General features: G+C 44.6%; 1 protein-coding gene and 1 pseudogene across 1 annotated transcript in view; one reads left to right on the top strand and one right to left on the bottom strand.

The window, feature by feature from the left end:
• Positions 1 to 8,975: 8,975 nt before the first annotated feature.
• The window catches only part of SH3BP5L (SH3-binding domain protein 5-like), a 36,546-nt gene continuing 24,868 nt past the window's right edge, over positions 8,976 to 20,653 (bottom strand). The window contains exons 5-7 of the mRNA XM_006893895.1: positions 18,226 to 18,387; positions 10,716 to 10,889; positions 8,976 to 9,440 (exon numbers count right to left, since the gene is read on the bottom strand). Of these exons, the coding sequence (XP_006893957.1) occupies positions 8,976 to 9,440; positions 10,716 to 10,889; positions 18,226 to 18,387 (801 nt within the window). The remainder of the gene's footprint in view (positions 9,441 to 10,715; positions 10,890 to 18,225; positions 18,388 to 20,653) is intronic.
• Positions 19,115 to 20,512, top strand: LOC102876768 (annotated as a pseudogene).

Here is a 20,653-nt window from a genome sequence, read left to right as displayed (position 1 = left end):
TCATCCTCCTCCCGAGCAGCTGGTGGATTCGAACTGCCTATCAGAGCTCTCTAGAGATTCCACCAAACTTGGCTTCTTTTTCCAGACTAGAATACCGACGTTCAGTGAACTCGCTCATTCATGTGCACACAGACCTCACAAAAGGCAGGTCAACAGTGTGGCCTAGTGCTTTCAGTACTTCAGTTCTCTACCCAGTCCACACCACCGAATACTTGAACCAGACATCTTGGCTCAACTGGGACAATGCCGGCTTCTGCCTGCCTACTTTCACCCTCAGGAGTACTTTCACTTAATAAAACAACAAAATATGAGGGCGCTCTGGTGGCCTAGTGGCAAAGAAGCTGTGCTGCAACCCTTAAGGCACATGGTTTGAATCCACCAGATGCCCTGCTGGAGGACAGGAAATCTCCTCTTGTGCCAGTTGATCTGATCTGACAGCACATGACAAAGGAAATAAAATTTAAAAAAAAATGTATTAATATTGAATTAGCGTTCTAAACTTTTACTCAAATCACAATAAAACAAGAGAGTTTCTAGATTGAGATCACAAATCACATTAGTCACTTCACTTATGTCTCCTGAACGTATTAGGTGAGATGGAGTTGGGAGTAACTCTTAGTCTTTCCAAGAATCTTAGGACTAATAGGACATTTGTCTTCAACTGTGGGCCAGTTCTGCAATAAGTCAAGAAAGTCCCGAGTGAACTGTTGTTAAGTACGTTCAAGTCAGGCTCAAACCCTACGCACAACAGACTGAAATCTCACCCAGTTCTGCACCCTTACGATCTCCATGGGGCTTAAACCCATGTTGCAGTACCTGTCGATCCAAATCATTGAAGAAATTCCTCTCCTTTGCTATCTACTTTTCCAAGCATGATACCCTTTTCCAATGAAGGACTGGCCTTCCCTAGTAAGTCCAAAGTATGGAGGACAAAATCTCACCATCCTTCGTTCTAACAAGTGCATAGGCTGCACTCCTTCCAAGACAGATTTGTTTGTTCTTTCAGCCATTCATGGTATAATTAATATTCTTTGCCAACAGCATAATTCAAGGGCATCAATTCTTTGGTATTCTTTATTCATTGTCCAAGATTCATATGCTTATGAAGCAATAAACAATACTTCAGCTTAGGTCAGGGGGAGACTAAATTGAACTGGGTTGGAATGCCATTGGTTAAAAATCTACCCCCCAAAAAATGAATCTTTTAGTACACACACAAAATTGAGACCCTTTGTGAAAAAGAAAGAAAACTGGGGAAGAATAGAAAAAGGAGGCGGGGAAAGGGAACATAAGTCAAGCCTTAAACCACCGGTCGGAAGTTTAACAATTTGAGGGGAACACTGCCATAAAGAAGTCAGTTGGGACAGATGTTTGGTGGAGAGTGGAAATTTCAGAGGAATGAAGCTTGGGAACAGGAAGATCTGAATGATGAGGGAAGATTCCAGACACCTTTTTGCCAGGCAGAAACCAGGCACAACCTGGAACCCTCAGAGAACAGAGCCCTGCTGGAAGTCTAGCTCTTTTCCCCAGGCCCCTAGAACCTTGATTACAGCCCTTTAGTCTTATTTTTATTGCCCTGATCACCTGTGCACATCACAATGTTCCTAACAACCTCTACACTTTTTTGCATCCTGAAAGTTCCTGGTGTTTAATTCGCTAAAATGCATCCATTTTTCCAGCCACAGAATTAGTCTCTAGGGCTCACCTTTGCCACAGGACATAGTACGATGAGTTGTGCTCTGGAATGGTGAGAAGGTGTGGCTGGAGGGAAACCAGTCATTTTTATAAGGAGTGGGATATGGAATGTGGCTAGGGGAAGGCAGAAGGGCAGGAGAGGAGGGAGGATAAGGAAATAGGTGAACTCTGAGAACAGAGCATCAGCTGGCAACAAACATCTCTAGCACAAAAGGAAGTCATGAGGGAATTCCCCAGACTAGCTACACCTCAAAGACCTGGCCCAGCTCTCACTTACAGCTGACAATTACAAGGACACTCCAGATCCAAGAGGCTCAGGACAACAACAAAGAGGGTCCCACTCTGATAATGTCACTCCACCTCACCCTCACGAAGCAACACTGGTGACATAGTGGGTTATATGTTGGGCAGCCAGATGGAAGGGTAACGGTTTTAATCCACCAGCAGCTTAATGGAAGAAATATGAGCAACCTGCTCCCATTTAAATTCACAGCTTCAGAAACACGATGGAAAGCTTCCATGAGAGGGAATCAGCTTCAAGTTTGGGTTTAATTTGCTTTCACCCACAGGAGTCATTTCTCAGGCTCTTCTCACAGCCCTGGAGAACAAATGAGACCAACTTTCTTTCATCAGAAAGTAGACCACATATGCTGAGTGAACTCAGTCTCATAAGGATAAATACTGTATAAGATCATTATTGTAAACAGAAGGGTAACTAGTAAAATGTGTATATAAGTCCAAAGGAGGGAGGGGAAGGGAAAAAAGCAGTAGAGTGTTGAGAGAGGGGTTAAGTCACTGGGATGGCAGCGCTTGGTGGGCAGAGAGAAGAGGTGAAGGAATTAGGAAGAATCCAATGAGGAGCTGAAATGACAATGTAGTAATAGTGGGCATAGATCAATGGTGATTAATTTTATAAAACACAATGCGTGTGAATTATCATATGAATCACAACGAATGAAGGAATGTGTGAAAGACAATGTACACCGATTTTGTATGCAAACCAATGTACAATTTGTAAACAGCCGACCCAATTCTCTTATGAACAGCTCTCTGCTGCCCTCTGTCGACATAATATAACCACGACAGTCAGAGAATCCACCTTCCAGCCATCACCTTACCTGCCCCGATCCACAAGAAACCTTAAGCAGCAGTGAAGTCTTTATACAGCCCCTTGTACTGTGGCCAGTACAAGAAAAAGTCTAATTTTCAGGTAAAATTCACGGTATCCTAAAACCTCTGAGGACATAAAAAATTGCCCCTACAAAACAACTATGAGATACCATCTCACCCCAGACAGAATAGCAAAATTTAACAGAACAGCAAGCAACAAATGCTGGCGAGGTTGTGGAGAAACTGAAACCCTTATTCACTGTTAGTGGAAGTGTAAAATGGTGCAACTACTGTGGAAGGCGGTATGGCGCTTTCTCAAAAAGCTGCAAATAGAGATACCATTTGACCCAGCAATTCCACTACTGGGAATGTACCCCAAAGAGACCATAACTGACATTCATGCAGATATATACACACCCATGTTTATCATGGCTATAGCAAGGGGTTGGAAACAACCTAAGTGCCCATGAGCAAGTGAATGGATAGAGAAGCTGTAGTATATTCACACGATGGACTACTACGCTGCATTGAAAAAACAAGGAACTCATGCAATATTATTCAAAATGGGTGACCCTGGAGGACATTATGCTGAGTGAAGTATCTCAGTTACAAAAGGACAAATACTGCATGGTGCCACTGTTGTAAAACAGGACTGACCTCGGGGCTTGGAGGAGACTGAGAAAGATGAATTTAATTATGTATATTATACTGAAACAGATGAGGGAGAAAAGGGATATGTGACTAGGTATTTTTGTCATGATGGGAGTCCAGAGCGAAGGCTGCATAGTGGAGTGGATCTGGGGGGAGGGATTGTAAAAGAATGAAAGAATTATTCTTTTACTTTTCAAAGAGGGTAGGGTACAGGAAGGGGGAGGGTTGGGAGGGGAGAAAAGTGCAACAATGAATGAATGGAAATACAAAGTCTCTGTAAATTTTCATTGAAATTAATAATAATTTTTTTTAATTGCCCCTAGAATCCAAGGGCACAAGGATGGTGAAACTTTGTTTCACATACTTTGGACATGTTCTGAGAAAGCACCATTCCTTGGGAAAAGATATCACGCTTGGAAAATCAGAGGTTCAGCAAAAGAAAGACCTTCAATGAGATAAGACGGTCCCAGGGACTGCAACAACAGGCTCGAGTATGGTGGAGATCACCAGGATGGCGCTTTTTTGTTCATAGGCTCACGATGTCACCAAACATCACCAAACATCTGTGCTCAGCACACGTAGATTTCCCCATTATTAGGCAAAATGATCATACGAAACACAATTATTAAACCCATTTAAAATGGAGAAATAGAGGAGTCTCCTCAGTGTATTGGGCATTTGTTCCTGAGACTGCCTCAGAATCTGACCTCCTAGACTCAGTAATGGTACAGTTGCCTGGCAAAGATTCAAACTGGGAAAAGTAAAAGCACATTTTCTGAGCTCTTTTAGGCAACAGATGTGTGCAGTGTTAGGTCGACTACAGTGGCAGCCCCAGCTCCACATGTGAGCAACATAGTACAGGGCCTGTGAAGTTAGCCAGCACCATACAGAACAAGGGTGAGGTGCCACCTACACCATCTCGTGCTCATCGTAACCTTCCTGCTGTACTTGTTTCTCTTCCCAGTAACCTTACTAATAGGTGGCTCCACCCACTGTCACCATGTCCTCACCTCCCATTCTTTTCACTGAAGGGCCTCTAATCTGGATTCAAGTCCAGGAGCCTGAATTGAAGCCAAGCTCCACTATTTTGAGGCTAGACCACTGCTTCCTCATCTGTAAACGGGTGGAATTACCTATGCCAGGTTGTTAAGTGAGGAGATGTGTAAGCCACAATTATTAAGCCCATTAATCAATTACTGGAATGTTTTGCCACAGTTTGCTCTTCCACAAGTGGGAAGCTCCATTGGCTTTAACTCACCCATGACCTCTCCCCACTCATCTATGGCCCACAGAGGGGTGACATATCTAGTAAGTTACTTTGTAAGGAAAAGAGGAGGTAGGCAGACCTCAGCCCGTTTTCTGGGACTTCTCCATTTCAGAAGATTCACAGGTCCTATGCTGCCTAAGGTGGCTGATCCTCACATTGGCACAAAGCCATGCACACTTGCAGCTGCCTTTTTAGTAAACAAGCAATATTCTGTATTTCTCATATTAAAGCACATATCTGTATTTCAGAATTAAGTTCAGAAACCAGGTCAGGGAAGCCCCCTCTGATTGTTGTTGTTATGTGCCGTTCATAGCAACCCTATGTACAACGGCCCTAAACCCTGCTCTGTCCTGTGCCAATCACACTGTGTCTGACACACCTACCCACATTACCCCAGTCACTGAATCAATCCACCTCATAGAGGGTCTTCCCCTCCTGTGTTATCCCTCCACCCTCCCAAGCATGATGTCCCTCTCCAAGGACCTGTCCCTCCTTGCAACATGTCTACAGTATGTCAGATGAAGCCTCAGAACCCTTGCCTCCAAGGAGCAGCCCAGAATGAATCTGTTTGTCCTTTTAGCAGTCCATGGTACCCTCAATACTCTTCTCCACCATCACAGCTCAAAGGCATCAATTCTCCTTCTATCCTCCCTAGTCATTTTCCAGCTCTCTGAAGCATAGTGATTGCAAAGACTATGACCTCTTATCAGGCACACCTTAGTCTCCAGAGTGACACCATTGCTCTTCAGTACTTTGGAGAGGTCCCTAACAGCAGACTTCCCCATCACAGTATGTCTTTTAATTTCCTGGCTGCTGTTGCCAAGGGTGTTGACTGTGGAGCCAAGCAAACTAAAGCTGTGAACAATCACAATCTCTTCACCATCCATCCTGATGCTGCCAATTGGCCCAGTGGTGAGAATGTTTGTCTTCTTGATACTGAGCCTTAATTCATATTGAAGGCTGCAGTCCTTGACCCTCTGCAGCAAGCACTTCAGATCCTCCTCAATTTTAGCAAACATAGTTGTGTCAACTGCATAATGCAGATTGTTAATAGATATTCCACCAATCCTGATGCCACACTTCTCCTCATAGAGCCCAGACTCTCGGATAATCTGTTCTGCCAACAGGTTGAAAAGATATGGAGATAGGACACATCCCTGGCATACACTTTTCCCAATTTTGAACCATGCACTATTTCCTTGCTCTGTTCTGACAACTGCCTCTTGGTCCAAGTATAGGTTTCACATTTGCACAATCAAATGTTCTGGGATTCTCATTCTTCTCAGAGTCAGCCACAGTTTGTTATGATCCATACAGTCAAATGCCTTGGCATAGTCAATGAAACACAGACATTTCTCTGGTATTCCCTGCTTTTAGTCAAGCTCCATCTAACATTAGCTACAATGTCCCTAGTACCACAACCCCTTCTAAACCCAGCCTGCAGTTCTGGCAGTTCTGAGCTGATGTGCTATTTAGTCGTTTTTGGATAATTTTCAGCAGCATCTTGCTTGTATATACCAATGATATTGTTCGATAATTTCCATATTCTGTTGGGTCAACTCTCTTTGGAATGGGAACAAATCTAGGTCTCTTCCAGTCAGTTGGCCAAGTAGTTGTTCTCCAGATTTCTTGGCACAACTTGGTGAGCACGTCCAGAGCAGTTAGTTGAAATACGTCAACTGGTATACTATCTATTCCTGGGGCTTTATTTTTTTTTCTTTTATTTCCTTCAAAGCAGCTTGAACTTCTTCATCACCATAGGCTCTTGCTCATATGTTGTTTCCTGAAATTCTTCTGCATCTGCCAATTCCTTTATAGTGACTCTGTATACTCTTTCCATCTTCTTTTAATACATCCTGGATCATTTAAAATTCTGCCTAAAGCATCCTTAATTATAGCAATTCGAGGTTTGAATTTGCTCTTCAGTTCTTTGAGCTAGATCATATTTAAGCACAAAGTGAGGGCCCCACTCATGTTTGGCATTGACTGCCACCTCTTCAGGGACATTGATCAAGTTTGGGTCATCATCACTGCCTTGTCCTCATGTTACTCCAGTTTTAAACCTGCACCCATCTTTCAGCTCCATTGGCACTCTCCAAACAAGGTCCTTCACCTTCTCCTAGAGAGCTCCTTGACCACACCTTCATCTGGCTCTGGATGCTGGTATTACCTCACAGCTCAGCACAAAACCTTCTGCTCCCTATCTATTCAGCTATTTAAATTCTCATCTTCTCATCTCCAGACCAGATTTCACCATATTTCAAAGTTATCTCCAACCACGAGTCCAAAAGAATTCAATTCCACCCTCTCCATCAATCGGGTCAAGCCCAATTTGGAAGTCACCTATATACAGTGCTGTGTGAATTTTGGGTAGACAATGACTAATTTTCATTTTATGTGCTGGACGTTCTATGGACCCAAAATCCCCACCATTTATTGGAAAGTGAACTGGACATTATTTATACTTTACCAATCTAGCACTCCCTTTTCTTTCAGGCTCACACTGAGGCACTGTGGCACATACAGAATCCCACCTCTTCCAGCACCATCTCTCCCCCTGGACTTCCATGATTTGACATTACTCACCCTGACCCTGCATCCTCCTCTTTGTGCCCGTGAGCCCATCACCAGCACCATTTATCCATGTCACCTGCCATCATCTGAAGGATGCCTGGCCACGGAAGTGCAACCACCCACCTCTCCACCTGGAATGTCTCCCACCTACCCTAGCCTGCTTCCCTCCAGTTTATCCTGCAACTCTGGGTTCAGATGATGACTCCCAAAAGACTCAAGAGCCCTCTTTGCTTTTCTCCACCTACCTCATCCTCAATTCTGACAGGGACAGTAAACATTACTGTTACATAAACTATTTTATTTAAATAAAACCAGCAGTAGACCATCTCGCCCACACACCTGCACATGCAAGCACGCGCACATACACTCTTGTCCTTGTTCCCTTGCCCCTCTCCACTCAAAGGCCACCTCAAACCTGTGGTTCTCATTATGACCGTTCTCCTTGAACCAGAGGACATGGAGACACTCGTTATGAAGGTGCCCTCCACGTGGAGGAACAGGACAGACCAACATACACCTGTGCAGAGCCCCGCTCTCACACCGGGGTCAAACAAGAGAAAGCCTGGCTCTCCCAAGGCACTCCCATCCCGGTGTGGTTCTCACACCTCTCCCTGCAGCCTGGGAGCAGCACAAGGCACTGAGGGCTGTCTGTAGAGGGTCAGGACCCAGGACTCTGCATCCCTTCAGCAGGGGACATAGGAGGCTGGGTAGCCGTACTTGAACACTCCCCAAGGAATCCTGGAGGGAAAAAATTGTTTGGTATGAGGAAGAGCCAGCGAGAACAATTGAGCACCAAAATCCCTATGTCACCCTGCAGAAGCGTGCTGAAATTCAGTTCAGCTGCTCTACCCAGGAAAGGTAAACCTCACTCCTCCGCAAGGGGATGAGGACCAGGAATGGTGGGGGCCTCCATCATCAGGACATAATTAAATCCTCACACCCACTCCCAATAGCACCTTTGCAATCTGAAGGGACCCAGTCTGACTGGTGAAACGTGAATAGAGCCAGCCAGCTTGGACTTAGTGTTCACTACACTGATTCTGGGCTTGGGTTTCCTCTTTCCTGACAGTTACCCTGTAAGTCCTGCTTTGGGGTACATGTACCAGAGCCGCTAGAGTCATGAGGCTAACACTGAACAGAAGGATAGTGTTTTCAAGGGAGGAGTCTGTCTTAGGAGTTATACTCTGGGCAGTGTGGGAAGACATAAATGCAGGGTTTCCAAGAGGGCTCTTTAGTGTCACCAGGGTTGCCTGAGGTGGGGAGACAATGTGAGGGACCCATCTAGTCACTCAGACTGGGGGCAGCTAGAACAGGACTCAGCCCTACTTCACCCACTTCTCTTAACAGACTTCCCTACACCTTCAAGATCAAGTTCCACGGCTGAGGAAAGCCAGAGGAATGGAAGAAAGGATCAGACAGAAGAATGAAAGTGAAAGACAGAGTTCCTTAGACTGAGAGGAACCAGCAGGAAAAGAGAGCGAGCCAAAAGTGAAACTTCGGAGGTAAGGCAAGGTGAGAGCTGCCACCTGGGGGTGGGGGGACGCTGTGAGAAAGCCACGGCAGACAGAGCACTCCAGACCTAGCCAGCCTCTCAAAGGGAAGCACTGCAGGTGACTTGGGGGAAGGGCCAGCCCCAGGAGAGGGGCACCTGAGTGGGACAGTGTTCTCAAGACATCGACTACAGGCTGACACTGCGCTGGTGGCGGCCCCCACGAGCCCCACCGTCGCTTCCTCGGCGCCCCCCACTTCTGGGCCCCAGCTCCTGGTCATCCAAGCTGGCGTGGTCCGAAAGGCCCCGCAGGTGTTCAACCGAGTCACACTTTTGCAGGTCCGAGGCCACGGTGCGCAGGCTCAGCAGACTTAGTGTGTCCGTGTCAGGGGCGGGGCCAGGCCCCAAGCTGCCTCCTTCATCCAGCCCCCCACCCTCGGCACCCTCAATCCCACTGTCCCCGTCTTTGCCTTCCAGGCCAGCCTCAGCCCCAACAGGGGAGGATCGACGTGGACCCAAGGTGTGGGCTGGCAAGCCCCTGCGTCGGGCATGAATCTGCTCGCTGATCTGTTCCAGGTTCCGCAGGGCAACTGAGTAGCAGGTCTTGGCCTGGGCCACCTGCTGATCCAGTTCTGTCACCTTGGCCTTGTGTTCCTGCAGAGGATAGGGCATTCTGAGGTGAACCTGGAGCTACGTAGATCCCACCAGCCCCGCTCAGAACTCAGTGCTGAGACATAAACAAGCTTCCTCTCTCACACCCATAAAAACTTCCTTCCACATACACCCTCCCACGGCCCTCCTGCACTGTCCCCCATGAGCCACTGAGGCATGTAGGGGCTACCATCAGCTGACACACTCCTCTCCTGGCCTCACCCTTGTACCTTCCAGTGCCTCTGTCCTAGGCCCTCATCCCCACCTGCTGGTGCTTCTCTTCCATCCCCATTAACTGAGTGTGGGGTGATGAATTAACCTTACTCCAGGATTTTGGCTTTTGTTGCTTGTATCTGAGAGTTCTCTTTTAAGCCCCAGGAATTACCCAAATGACTGGGGGGGGGGGGGCTTTTGTCATTCATGGTGGGCTCCTAACCACACCTGAATACACTACCAGTCCAGGGAGGATAGCAGGCCCTCAGGAAAAAAAGGAGCGATGGAGACTGAGTGCTAGCTCACTGAGAAAAAGTCAATCAATCACGTGTCCACAGTGAAGCCACAATAAAAACGCTGGGCACCGAGGATCGGGAAGTTTTCTTGACTGACGATCGAGGTCTGATGTAATGGGAGGATGACATCCTGACTCCAAAAGAAGAGACTTCACCTTTTGAAGCCTTCCAGATCTTATGTTTCTCTTATTTGGGTTGGTACTGATGTCTATCTATCATTCTGCTGTAATCAAACTATAATTGTAGGTATAGCACTCTGCTGAGTTGTAGTTGAGTCTAGTGAATTATGCACCTGAGTGGGTAAGGGGAATCCTCAAATGTGTAGAGAAGTGGCAATGAGGATCCCAAAGCTTGTGGTTGGTATGTGAAGTCCTGGGTGGACTTGGCAGTGTAAAAGGCAATGCCTTTAACCTGTAAAATCGGACCTAGCTCTAGGCTGTTACAGTCAAAACTGATTCCATAGTAAGTATATACTCAGCACTGTCCTCTCTTTCCCAGTCCCTGGTTCTCACCTTTCTTCCGGCTTACTTTCCCCTGTTCAGCAGCATTCTCTGCCATCAATCTCTAGCCTGTCTCTTATCCTGTTGTTTTACTCTATGTATGGGAGCCAACACCATACCCCACCACAAGTCTTACACACCTCAAAAAAGAGGGTGGCTCCAGAAGAAAGAAAGAACTGTGTCTCCCCTCCTCTCTGCCTCACTTCCCCGCCTGGCCCCTTCTTCCAGTTCCTGATTAACCACTCTCCCTCCTGTCCCCACTCAACTACCTCCAGGATTTGGCTGAACTGGGCCTTAAGCTCAAAGTAGGGGCGGCTCTTGCCGATGGCCCGTCGGAGGGTCTTCTGCAGAGCCTGGACCCGAGCCTCGGCCTGCTGGCACAGCCGTGTCACCCGCTGGTGCTCTCGCTCGCCACGCAGCCGCTCCTCTTCTGCCTCATTCACCTGGGTCCACATAGAATCAAGGAGAAAGAAGGGAAAGACACATCAGTGAGCTGAAGCCCTGAGCTCTGGAGATGCTGAGGAAAACAGCTGGTCTTTGTGCATCAGAACATCTAAGTACAGAACCTCCAGAACAAAAAGACCAATAAACCAGTTACAAAATAGGCAAAAGACATAGAGTTTTCAAAGAGGAAGACACTGGGATGGCCAACAGACACATAAAGACATACTAAAAATCACTGGCAATCAGAGAGATGCAAAGCAACACCACAATGAGACACCATGTCACCCCAGTAGCCATGGCAAGGTTTAGGAGGGCAGCAAGCAATAAATGTTGGAGAGGATGTGGGGAGGGAGGAACTCTCATACACTGTTGGTAGGATTGTAAAATGGTACAATCACTCTAGAAGATAATTTGGCATTTCCTCAAAAAGCTGAACATAGAAATTCTATATAATCTAGCTGTTCTACTACTAGGAATATACCTCAAGGAAATCAGAACTGAAACATAAATGTTATACGCCAATGTTCACAACAGCATTAGTCACCGACACACGAACATGGAAACAGCCCAAATGTCCAACCACAACAGAATGGATTGAGAAACTGCAGTACATTCACACAATGGAATACAATGCAGCACTCAGGAGCAATGATTTTGAAAATCACTGCCTAACTTGAGAGAGCCTGGAAGAGCACTATGCTGAGTGAACTAACTCAGTTTCATAGGGAAAAATACTGCACAAGACCACTATTCTAAAAAGAGGATAATCAGTAAATGAGGATCCAAAGGGGGAAGGGGTGGGAACAGTGGACTAAGGATGGGTAGGGGTGAAATAACAAAAGGACACAGGAAAGATCTGGGACCTGAAAAGACAAGTAATGGTGGGCAGAATTAAATGGCGGTTAACTTTATTAAAGATAATGAATGGGAATGACTGTGTATGATACACAATGTGAATGAAGAATAGTGTGAAACATAATGTATATGAACTTTGTAAGCAAAATAATATAAAACGAAAATTTTTAAAAGATGTTTGTTCTATCTCTGTTGCACCTGTAAAAACTTCCAGGCCCTGAGTCCTTGCACGTCACTCACACACCTCTCCCGCATGCTCCACGCAGGGTTCTGAGTGCTCTTACACACCTACACCACTTCACATTCAATTTTGCTGTTTGCAAGAGAAGGATCCTAGAGCTTTTCCAAACCCCTTTCCGTGGGAATGTGTGTCTGTGTACAAGCATTTCTGCAGCAGCTCTCATCCCAGAGAGACCTAGGGTTGGGGTCCCGGGAAGATTAAAAAGGAGTATCTCTGTGGGAAACCACAACAGTTCTCTGCATGGGGTTTCCATGTTTGTATACCTTGAATGTGCACAGCCTGGAGCGACACTTGAATAGAGAGCTCATACAGCCAGAACCAAGATCCTGTATAACGCCACATCCCAAGCAGAAGAGAATCCAGAACTCCACCCTACACTTCAGGACACAATTTCAACACCCTCTCTCACGGGAGCTCGGAAAAGAAACTCACAGCTCATTGCTGTCCAGTCAAAGGTGACTGAAGGTGATCTTCCATTAGGCTTTTAGAGACTGTAAATCACAAGGGACTGAGTGCTCTTCTCCCTCCTGCAGAGCCACTGATGGATTCAAGCCACCAGGGAGGGTAACCTCTGGGTTAGCAGCATTAAGTCCCTACACACGACACTACCAGGAAAAGGATACATAACAGACTTTATCAATCAAGACCCACATCATACTCAAGAGAAAAAGGCTGAGACCTTTCTGATTAAGAACAAGACAAGGATGCCCACTTTCATCACTACCATTCAAGATATAGACAGAGTCAGGGGAGAGGAGTATACACGTCAAAAGAGAGGGAAGTTAAACTATCACCTTTTTGCAGATGCCATGATTCTATATACAAAAAACCATGAAGACTCTATATGATGTTATTAGAGCTTCTCTAAGAAGTTCACTAATAAATGAACTTAGCAAAGTGGCAGGATCAAAGTTAACACAAAAATCAACTGGGTTTCAATACATCATCAGTAACCAAGTAGCAAAGAAATTGAGGAAATGTTACCATTTTACAGTGGCATCAAAAAGAACAGAGTATCTAGGAATAAATTTAACCAAGAAAGTGAAAAACACATAAAAAAAATTTCTAAAACATTACTAAAGAAACTAAAGAAAACCTAGGGAAATGAAAAGATACCTCTTGTTCATGGACTGAAAGGCTGAACGTAGTGAAGATGTCAGTACTACTCAAAGTGATCAATGCAATGCCCGAATAAAATGCCCCAGCAGACATCTCTGAAATGGAAGAGACAATCATCAGCTGAGGAAGACGCAGTGGCCCAGCTACACTCCTGCTCCTTATTGACCATTGTTTGCTCTCCCCGGGGAACAAGTCGGTCAGGAAGCCATGCCACAGCCATGCCTTTTAAGGACACAGGAAAGATGCCTGTGGAACCAGAGGTGGCCATTCACTGGATTAGGATTACCCTACGCAGCCACAACGTAAAATCACTGGAGAAGGTGTGTGCCAACTTGATCAGAAGCACAAAGGAGAAGGTGAAGGGACCAGTTAGGATGCCTACCAAGACTCTGAAAATCACTACAAGGAAGAGTCCTTATCGGGAAGGTGCAAAGACCTGGGATCGTTTCCACATGAGGATCTACAAGCCACTTGTTGACTTGCACAGCCCCTCTGAGATTGTCAGGCAGATGCCTTTGAGCTGTGATACTGGAGAATAACACTGAATATACCATGGACTGCTAGGAGAATGAGCAAGTTCATCCTGGAGAGGGTGAAATCGGGCTGCTCCTTGTAGGCAAAGATTTTGAAGCTTTGTCTGACATACTTTGGACATGTTGCAAGAAGGGACCAGTCCTTGTAGAGGGACATCATGCTTGGGAGGGTGAAGGACAGTGCAAGAGAGGAAGACCCTCAATGAGATGGACTGACTCAGTGACTGGGGTGATGGAGGGAGGTGTGTCAGAGACAATCAGGTGGCACAGGACAGAGCAGGGTTTAGGGCTGTTGTACATCAGGTCGCTATGAGTCGCAAGCTACTCAGCAGCACATTAACAACAACATGGTCGGGTGACATTTGACAACAGTACAACTGACACTGACAACAAGACAAAAGTTCACTCAAAGGGGAAGGAAGAGCCTCTCCAAAGGCGCTAGGACCCAGAGAGCAGATTCCTGAGTATCATGCAGTGGCTCAAATGTAACTGCTTTGCTGACCTTTTCCATTAGCATCACCCAGAAAAGCAAACAATTTGGCCTTCACATTAGGTCATCAATTTCCTTGGCTGACAGAAGCCGTTTATGAATCACGGTACAGGCACTGTATTTCATATGTGTAGAAAGGGTATAGATTAACTGAACAACCAACATGCTGTGTTTTCTCCAGAGCAGAAGGCGGCAGTAATACCCTGGTTAAGATCATCAAAACTGAGGACTCTAAGGACTAGCGCTTGGACAGAAAGAGGTTGTGGCCATTCAACTTCTGACCTGCTGCTAGGCTTATGAACAGGAGTTTTAGAATAATACTGGCCCCAGCCCAAATCAGAATGCACTCGAGGACTTAAGAATTTCACAATCCATGGATGCATAATCTTGTTTTAAGGTTTCTTCTTTCTTTTGAAAACAACTTTGAATGGAAGATCAAGCTTTCTGTCTGTCCAGTCCAGCTTCTGTCCAGATGTAAAGAACCTGTAAGGGAGAGTTCAGAGTGCTATCACATTGGGATTTCTTTTTTCCAAGGGAGGTGTCTAAACTTTCTTCAAACCTCTTTTTCTTGGGTGCAGGCTCGTTCATAATAAGAGCTAACAGTACAGCTGAACTGTGAAAGTTTAAAAAGAAATAGTAAGGGGTCCAGTCCCAGGACTGAGTCTGAGATATGTGCCAGAGAACATGCTCAACATTTCTCAAACTAAAAAATAAATACATAAAAAATAAAGACTAAATTAAAGCCTTCAATAACAATACTGAAAGATTTTACAGGCAAAATCTTGAACAATGCAGGAAGTATCAAAATATCTGGTGTGAAAAATAATGTATACAAACTTTGTAAGTAAATCAGTATAAAACAAAATAAATTTAAAAAACAATAAAACTAGAAAAAGGAGATCAAAGGAATACCCAGGGTCCCTATACCAAAAAAAAAATAATAAAATAAAAAAAAATTGGCTTAATAGAGAACCATGTAGGAAGGATTATATGATCAAAAATAAATGTTAATGATGGAAGAAGTTCAAGCTGTACTGAAGACACTGGCAAAACATAAAGCCCCAAGAACTGACAGAATACCAATTAACATGATTCAACAAACAGATGTAGCCCTGGACTTGCTTGTTAGTCTATACAAAAAAATCTGGAAGACAGGCTGGCTGGCCAGTTTACTGAAACAGATCCATAATTGTTCCCATCCCAAAAGAAAATGTGAGCCAACAGACTATAAAAATTGCTGAGGTGTATCATCAATATCAAAGTAAAATCTTGCTGAAGATTACTCAAAAAACAGCTACAACAGGTCATCAAATGGGGAACTTGATTCAGAAGGACTCTGCAACCAAGGATATCACTGCTGATATAAGAAGTATCTATGTTAAAAGCAGAGAATATCAAAAAGATGTTTTAATGACTCTGTAAAGGCATTTCACTGTGGACCATAACAAAAGGTGCATTACCTTGAGAAGAATGGGAATCCCAGAATACTTAATTTTGTTCACATAAAACCTACACCTAGACTAAGAAGCAGCTGTCCAAAATGACACACAGACACTCAATGAAATACTATTAGTCGCAAAGAAAAATGAAGCTCTGATGCATGCCTCAATATGACTAAACCATACTAAGTTTAAGCTGAGTGAAATACAACAGATAGAAAAGGGGCAATTTCCAGCAACAGCAGCAAAGTTCAAGAGGACAGTGAATAACAAATGCTCATAAGGTTGTGTAGAGATTGGAACTCTTATTCACTGCTGGTGAGAATGTAAAATGGTACAGCCACTATATAAGGAGGTCTAGTGCTTTCTCAAGACATTCTACTACTACTAATATACATAAAAGAAACCAGAGCCACAATTCAAACAGATGTATGCCCACCCATGTTTATTGCTGCGCTACTCACAATAGCAAAGTGATGCAAGCAACTCAAGTGCCCATCAACAAATAAGTGGATAGAAAAACTATGGTACATTCAAACAATAGAGTATTATGCAGCATTGAAAAACAATGAACTAATAAAACATTACAAAACATGGGGGAGCCTGGAGGACATTATGCTGAATGAAATATCTCAGTCACATAAGGACAAATAATGCATAACACTGCTATTACAAAATAGGACAGATGGGGGTTGGAAGAGAGGGAGTTGGGGAGAGAATGGGGAAAGAGTGGACAGATAATGAACTACATGGGAACAGATGAGAGGAAGAACTGTCTGAAAGGAATATATAATTAGACATATGGAACAAGGGGTGCATTACAAGGTGAGTTAGTGGGGGGAGGAAGAAAATGTACAACAATGAATAAAAAAAGGTGGTGGACAATTATTATATGATCTCATTTACACAAAACAAGCAAATACATTAAAAACCCCAGAAATTATTAATGGTTATCAGGAAAGAAGAAAGTTTTTGTTTTTGTTTGAGGGCACAGAATTGTAGAATATTTTGTCGTAGAATATTTTGAAAAAGGACAGTGAGAATAGTAGCACAACATGAAAAAAGTGACCACATCACTGAATTACAAATGTGGAGGTTGTGCTGATGAATGTTTTAATGTGTATATTTTCATCACAATTAAAAAGAAGAAAAAACTAAAGAAGAAAAAAAAAATCAAAGAATATGGTGGAACTCAAAAGCAGGAAAAGGTTCTAGAAACAGATGCTTGAGTGGTCATAATTAAGCATAATAAAACAGAGAGCAGGTCCTCCACTTCTGGAGGACTGACCCACCTCACTTTTTTTATGGTCGTATCTTCTCCAATAAATTTAACTTTGCTATCATCATACTTGGACCAGGAGGCAGTCGTCAGAACAGAGCAAGGGAACACTGCACGGTTCAAAATTGGGAAGGACGTACTCCAGGGACACATCCTATCTCCATACCTTTTCAACCTATATGCAGAACAGATTATCCGGGAGGCTGGGCTCTATGAGGAGAAATGTGGGGTCAAGATTGGTGGACGATTTATCAACAATCTGCGTTATGCAGATGACACAACCCTGCTTGCTGAAACTGAAGAGGACCTGAAGCGCCTGCTGCAGAGTGTCAAGGACTGCAGCCTCCAGTATGGATTGAGGCTCAATGTCAAGAAGACAAAGATTCTCACCACTGGACCAATTGGCAGCGTCAGGATGGATGGCGAAGAGACTGAGATTGTTCACAGCTTCAGTTTGCTCGGCTCCACAGTCAACACTCTTGGCACCAGCAGTCAGGAAATCAAAAAGCGTATCGCGATGGGAAAGTCTGCTGTTAGGGACCTCTCTAAAGTACTCAAGAGCAACGGTGTCTCTCTGGAGACTAAGGGTGCGCCTGATACAGGCCATGGTCTTTGCAATCGCTTGTTATGCATCAGAGAGTTGGACACTGACTAGGGAGGACAGAAGGAGAGTTCATGCCTTTGAGCTGTGGTGCTGGAGAAGAGTATTGAGAATACCATGGACTGCTAGGAAAACAAACAGATTTGTCCTGGAAAGGGTTAAACCGGGTGGCTCCTTGGAGGCAAGGATTCTGAGGCTCCGTCTAACATACTTTGGACATGTTGTGAGGAGAGACCGGTCCTTGGAGAGGGACATCATGCTTGGGAGGGTGGAGGGACAGCGCAGGAGAGGAAGGCCCTCTATGAGGTGGATTGATTCAGTGACTGGGATAATTGGGATGGGAGTGTAAGAGACAGTGCGATTGGCACAGGACAGAGAGGAGTTTAGGGCTGTTGTACATAGGGTCGCTATGAGTCGCAAGTGACTCGACAGCACATAACAACAACATCATCTTCAAAAGAGAATTAAAAAAAAACCATAAATATAACAGAGAGCAGAACTGGGAAGCATCTGCCAGAGATAAAAGCTTATTATTAGTCACCCATCAAGAGGCAAAGGTTGCAAACAGTCAGGAAAGCATTTTAAGTCAAAGGAAAATGCAATATGGGCAGTAATAGATGCCAAACAGGGCACACAACAAGCTATAGGTTTTGGGAGAGACAGAATCATAGTTGAAGGAAGATTGGGATGCAAAAGGGAAAAAAAGAGAAATGAAGAAGAAACAAAGGAGTTTGTGGAAACTGCAGCATGAAACGTGAGGGCAGGTGCCCCAGCTCACCTTGCAGGTAGCGTGGTTGAGCATCTCCTGCCACGTAGGGTCCAGTTGGTTCTTGTCAGCCATGACGCCCTGCTCGGCCACAAACACCATCTCCCGGGCAGCGTTGTGCATGCTCACAGCCCGCTCGTACCGCAGTGCAGCCTTCTGGGTCTCCTGCTGGGCCTAAGGGGAAATGGCTGTCAGGATCACCCCTGAGGGGGAACTCCCCAGCCCAAGGCCATAGGATAAAAGGAAAATATGAGCTTCATTTCCAAAAGTACACAAAAGATCCATGCCAAGGAAGCAGCATCCTACAACAATTTTTTTTAATTGTAAAAAGTAAAGATTATTAATGAATGGAAATCCAAGTTCTCAGAAACTTTCATTAAAAAATCTCAATACAAAATTTAAAAAAAATTAATAAAGAAAACAACAGAAACTGTAGATAACTATAAAAAGAAGATTAGAAAGAATATTATCAGCAGAGTATGTGTAAATAAACCTAGCACTCTCAAAGATAGTGACTAGAGAGAACAAAAGAAACGTGGCAGTACTCTTCTTTAAGATAGGTAACAACATGGATCAAGTCTTACAAAAAGTGTATCTTTTTGGACCAGCAATTTCATATCCAGGAATTATCTGGAGGAAATAATCAGATTAACGCTCATAAATATGTATTGTAGGATGCCTACCAAGAAAAACATTGAAAACACACCTAAATTTTCAAATATAGATAACTGGTTAAAGAAATTATAGGATATTTAAAATGGAGGAGGAAACCCAGGTAGTGTAATTAGTTAAGCATTAGACTGCTAAAAAAAAAAAAGTTGAAGATTCAAGTCCACCAGGAGCTACCTTGGGAAAAAAGGCCTGGCATTCTATTTTCAAAACATCAGTAATAGAAAACCCTATGGAAGAGGTAGAAGACGGCAAAGTGGGTGGATGCTTTACTCTCCCAGGAACTAATTCACTGAACAATGAAAGAAAATCAACAGACTGAGATCTCAAAACTCCAAATAGCAGCAGCAGGAGAAGAGAGTCTAGATGAATACAGAAGCAGGAAAGGAGAAACGAGGTCAGCTCAGAAACCAGTCAATCCGAACCAGAGCCTTTGGACTTGTGAAAGCTTTTCGGGACTCTCTGGCTCATCATGTGAACATGACTCTGGATCAGTTACAGGGGACAAAGAAGCAGAGGATCTTCAGGGAGCCGCCACAGGTGGTGATCAAAATGGATCTGATTGTTGAGGTTTCCCTGGAAGACAACTCGGCAATGTTAGTAGAGAGGTTTGAAAGGACCTTTGATGGGAAGCTCAAGCATCGGTACTACAACAGCCCGGCTTATCGAGCACCTTAGAATTCACACAGGTGAGAAACTCAAAGGTGCCGCCTACGTCCATTTGCATCCACTTATGAGCGTCACCTGGAAGCCCATATATGTTCATATACCTGAGAAAAACCATGCAGACGTGATGTATGCTCCTTTCACTGCAGTGACCGTAACAACCTGTCCTGTCATCAATGGCGCGAGCATAAAAAGGTACCAATTAAAAGGACTGGTGCTCCTTGGGTAGCAAGAAGAGATGGGGTGTTTTAAAGAAGAAAACAAGCAGTTGGGGCTAATAGCAAACGAACGCTAATCAGAGTAAGTCCACTCACCGTGGAGGTTCAGAAACCAGACCACCTTAACGATTTCACCTATGGGATCCCCACTCACCACACTGATGTCTATGAAATGATGGCGAAAGCCACCCCCACTGGTGGTCTCCCAAATGTTTCCCAAGAGCTCATAGCGGACAAACCTTTAAATCAGCTCTCAGCTCTAGCAGCCCAATTGTCCAGTTTGCCACCTGAGAACCAAAACCCTGCATCCCCTGATGTGGTGTCCTGCCCAGATGAAAAGCCTTTCCTGAATCGGCAGCCCTAGGCCCAAGCCGTCATCTCTGCTGTGTCAGCCAGTATCCCTCAGAGCCTCTCTCCCACAACCTCTGATCCTTGTCCACCACACTGTCAAAGAAACTTCAGCCCAGTGGCAGGGCCCAGCAGCGAACCAAATGGCCGCACCAGCATTCCCAGCCTAAGAAACAGCCAGCCCAGCTCCAGTCCCAACCCTGCTGCTCCAGGACCCTCAGCTTCTATCCCACTGCCAGCACTGTGATGTGTATTTTTCAGACAGTATCCTTCACACTATTCACATGGGATGTCACAGCCATGAAAACCCTTTCCAGTGTAATAGATGTGGATGTAAATGTAAAAACAAGTATGATTTTGCCTATCACTTTGCAAGAGGACAACATAACGCACACTGAAAACCTGTCATGTATTGTCTATTTCCTCTTTACTCCCCATAAAAATCTAGCCAGGGTCATTTATGTGCTAGAACAACCAGACAGGTTGCTGTCAGATTTTTTCTTTTTTTTAGAGAAATTAATTTGATAATTGGAGTCTGA

Source organism: Elephantulus edwardii, unplaced genomic scaffold (genome assembly GCF_000299155.1).
Source record: "Elephantulus edwardii isolate Elephantulus edwardi_28Jun2011 unplaced genomic scaffold, EleEdw1.0 scaffold00133, whole genome shotgun sequence".
Taxonomy (NCBI): domain Eukaryota; kingdom Metazoa; phylum Chordata; class Mammalia; order Macroscelidea; family Macroscelididae; genus Elephantulus; species Elephantulus edwardii.
This window is presented reverse-complemented; position numbering and strand designations above follow the sequence as displayed.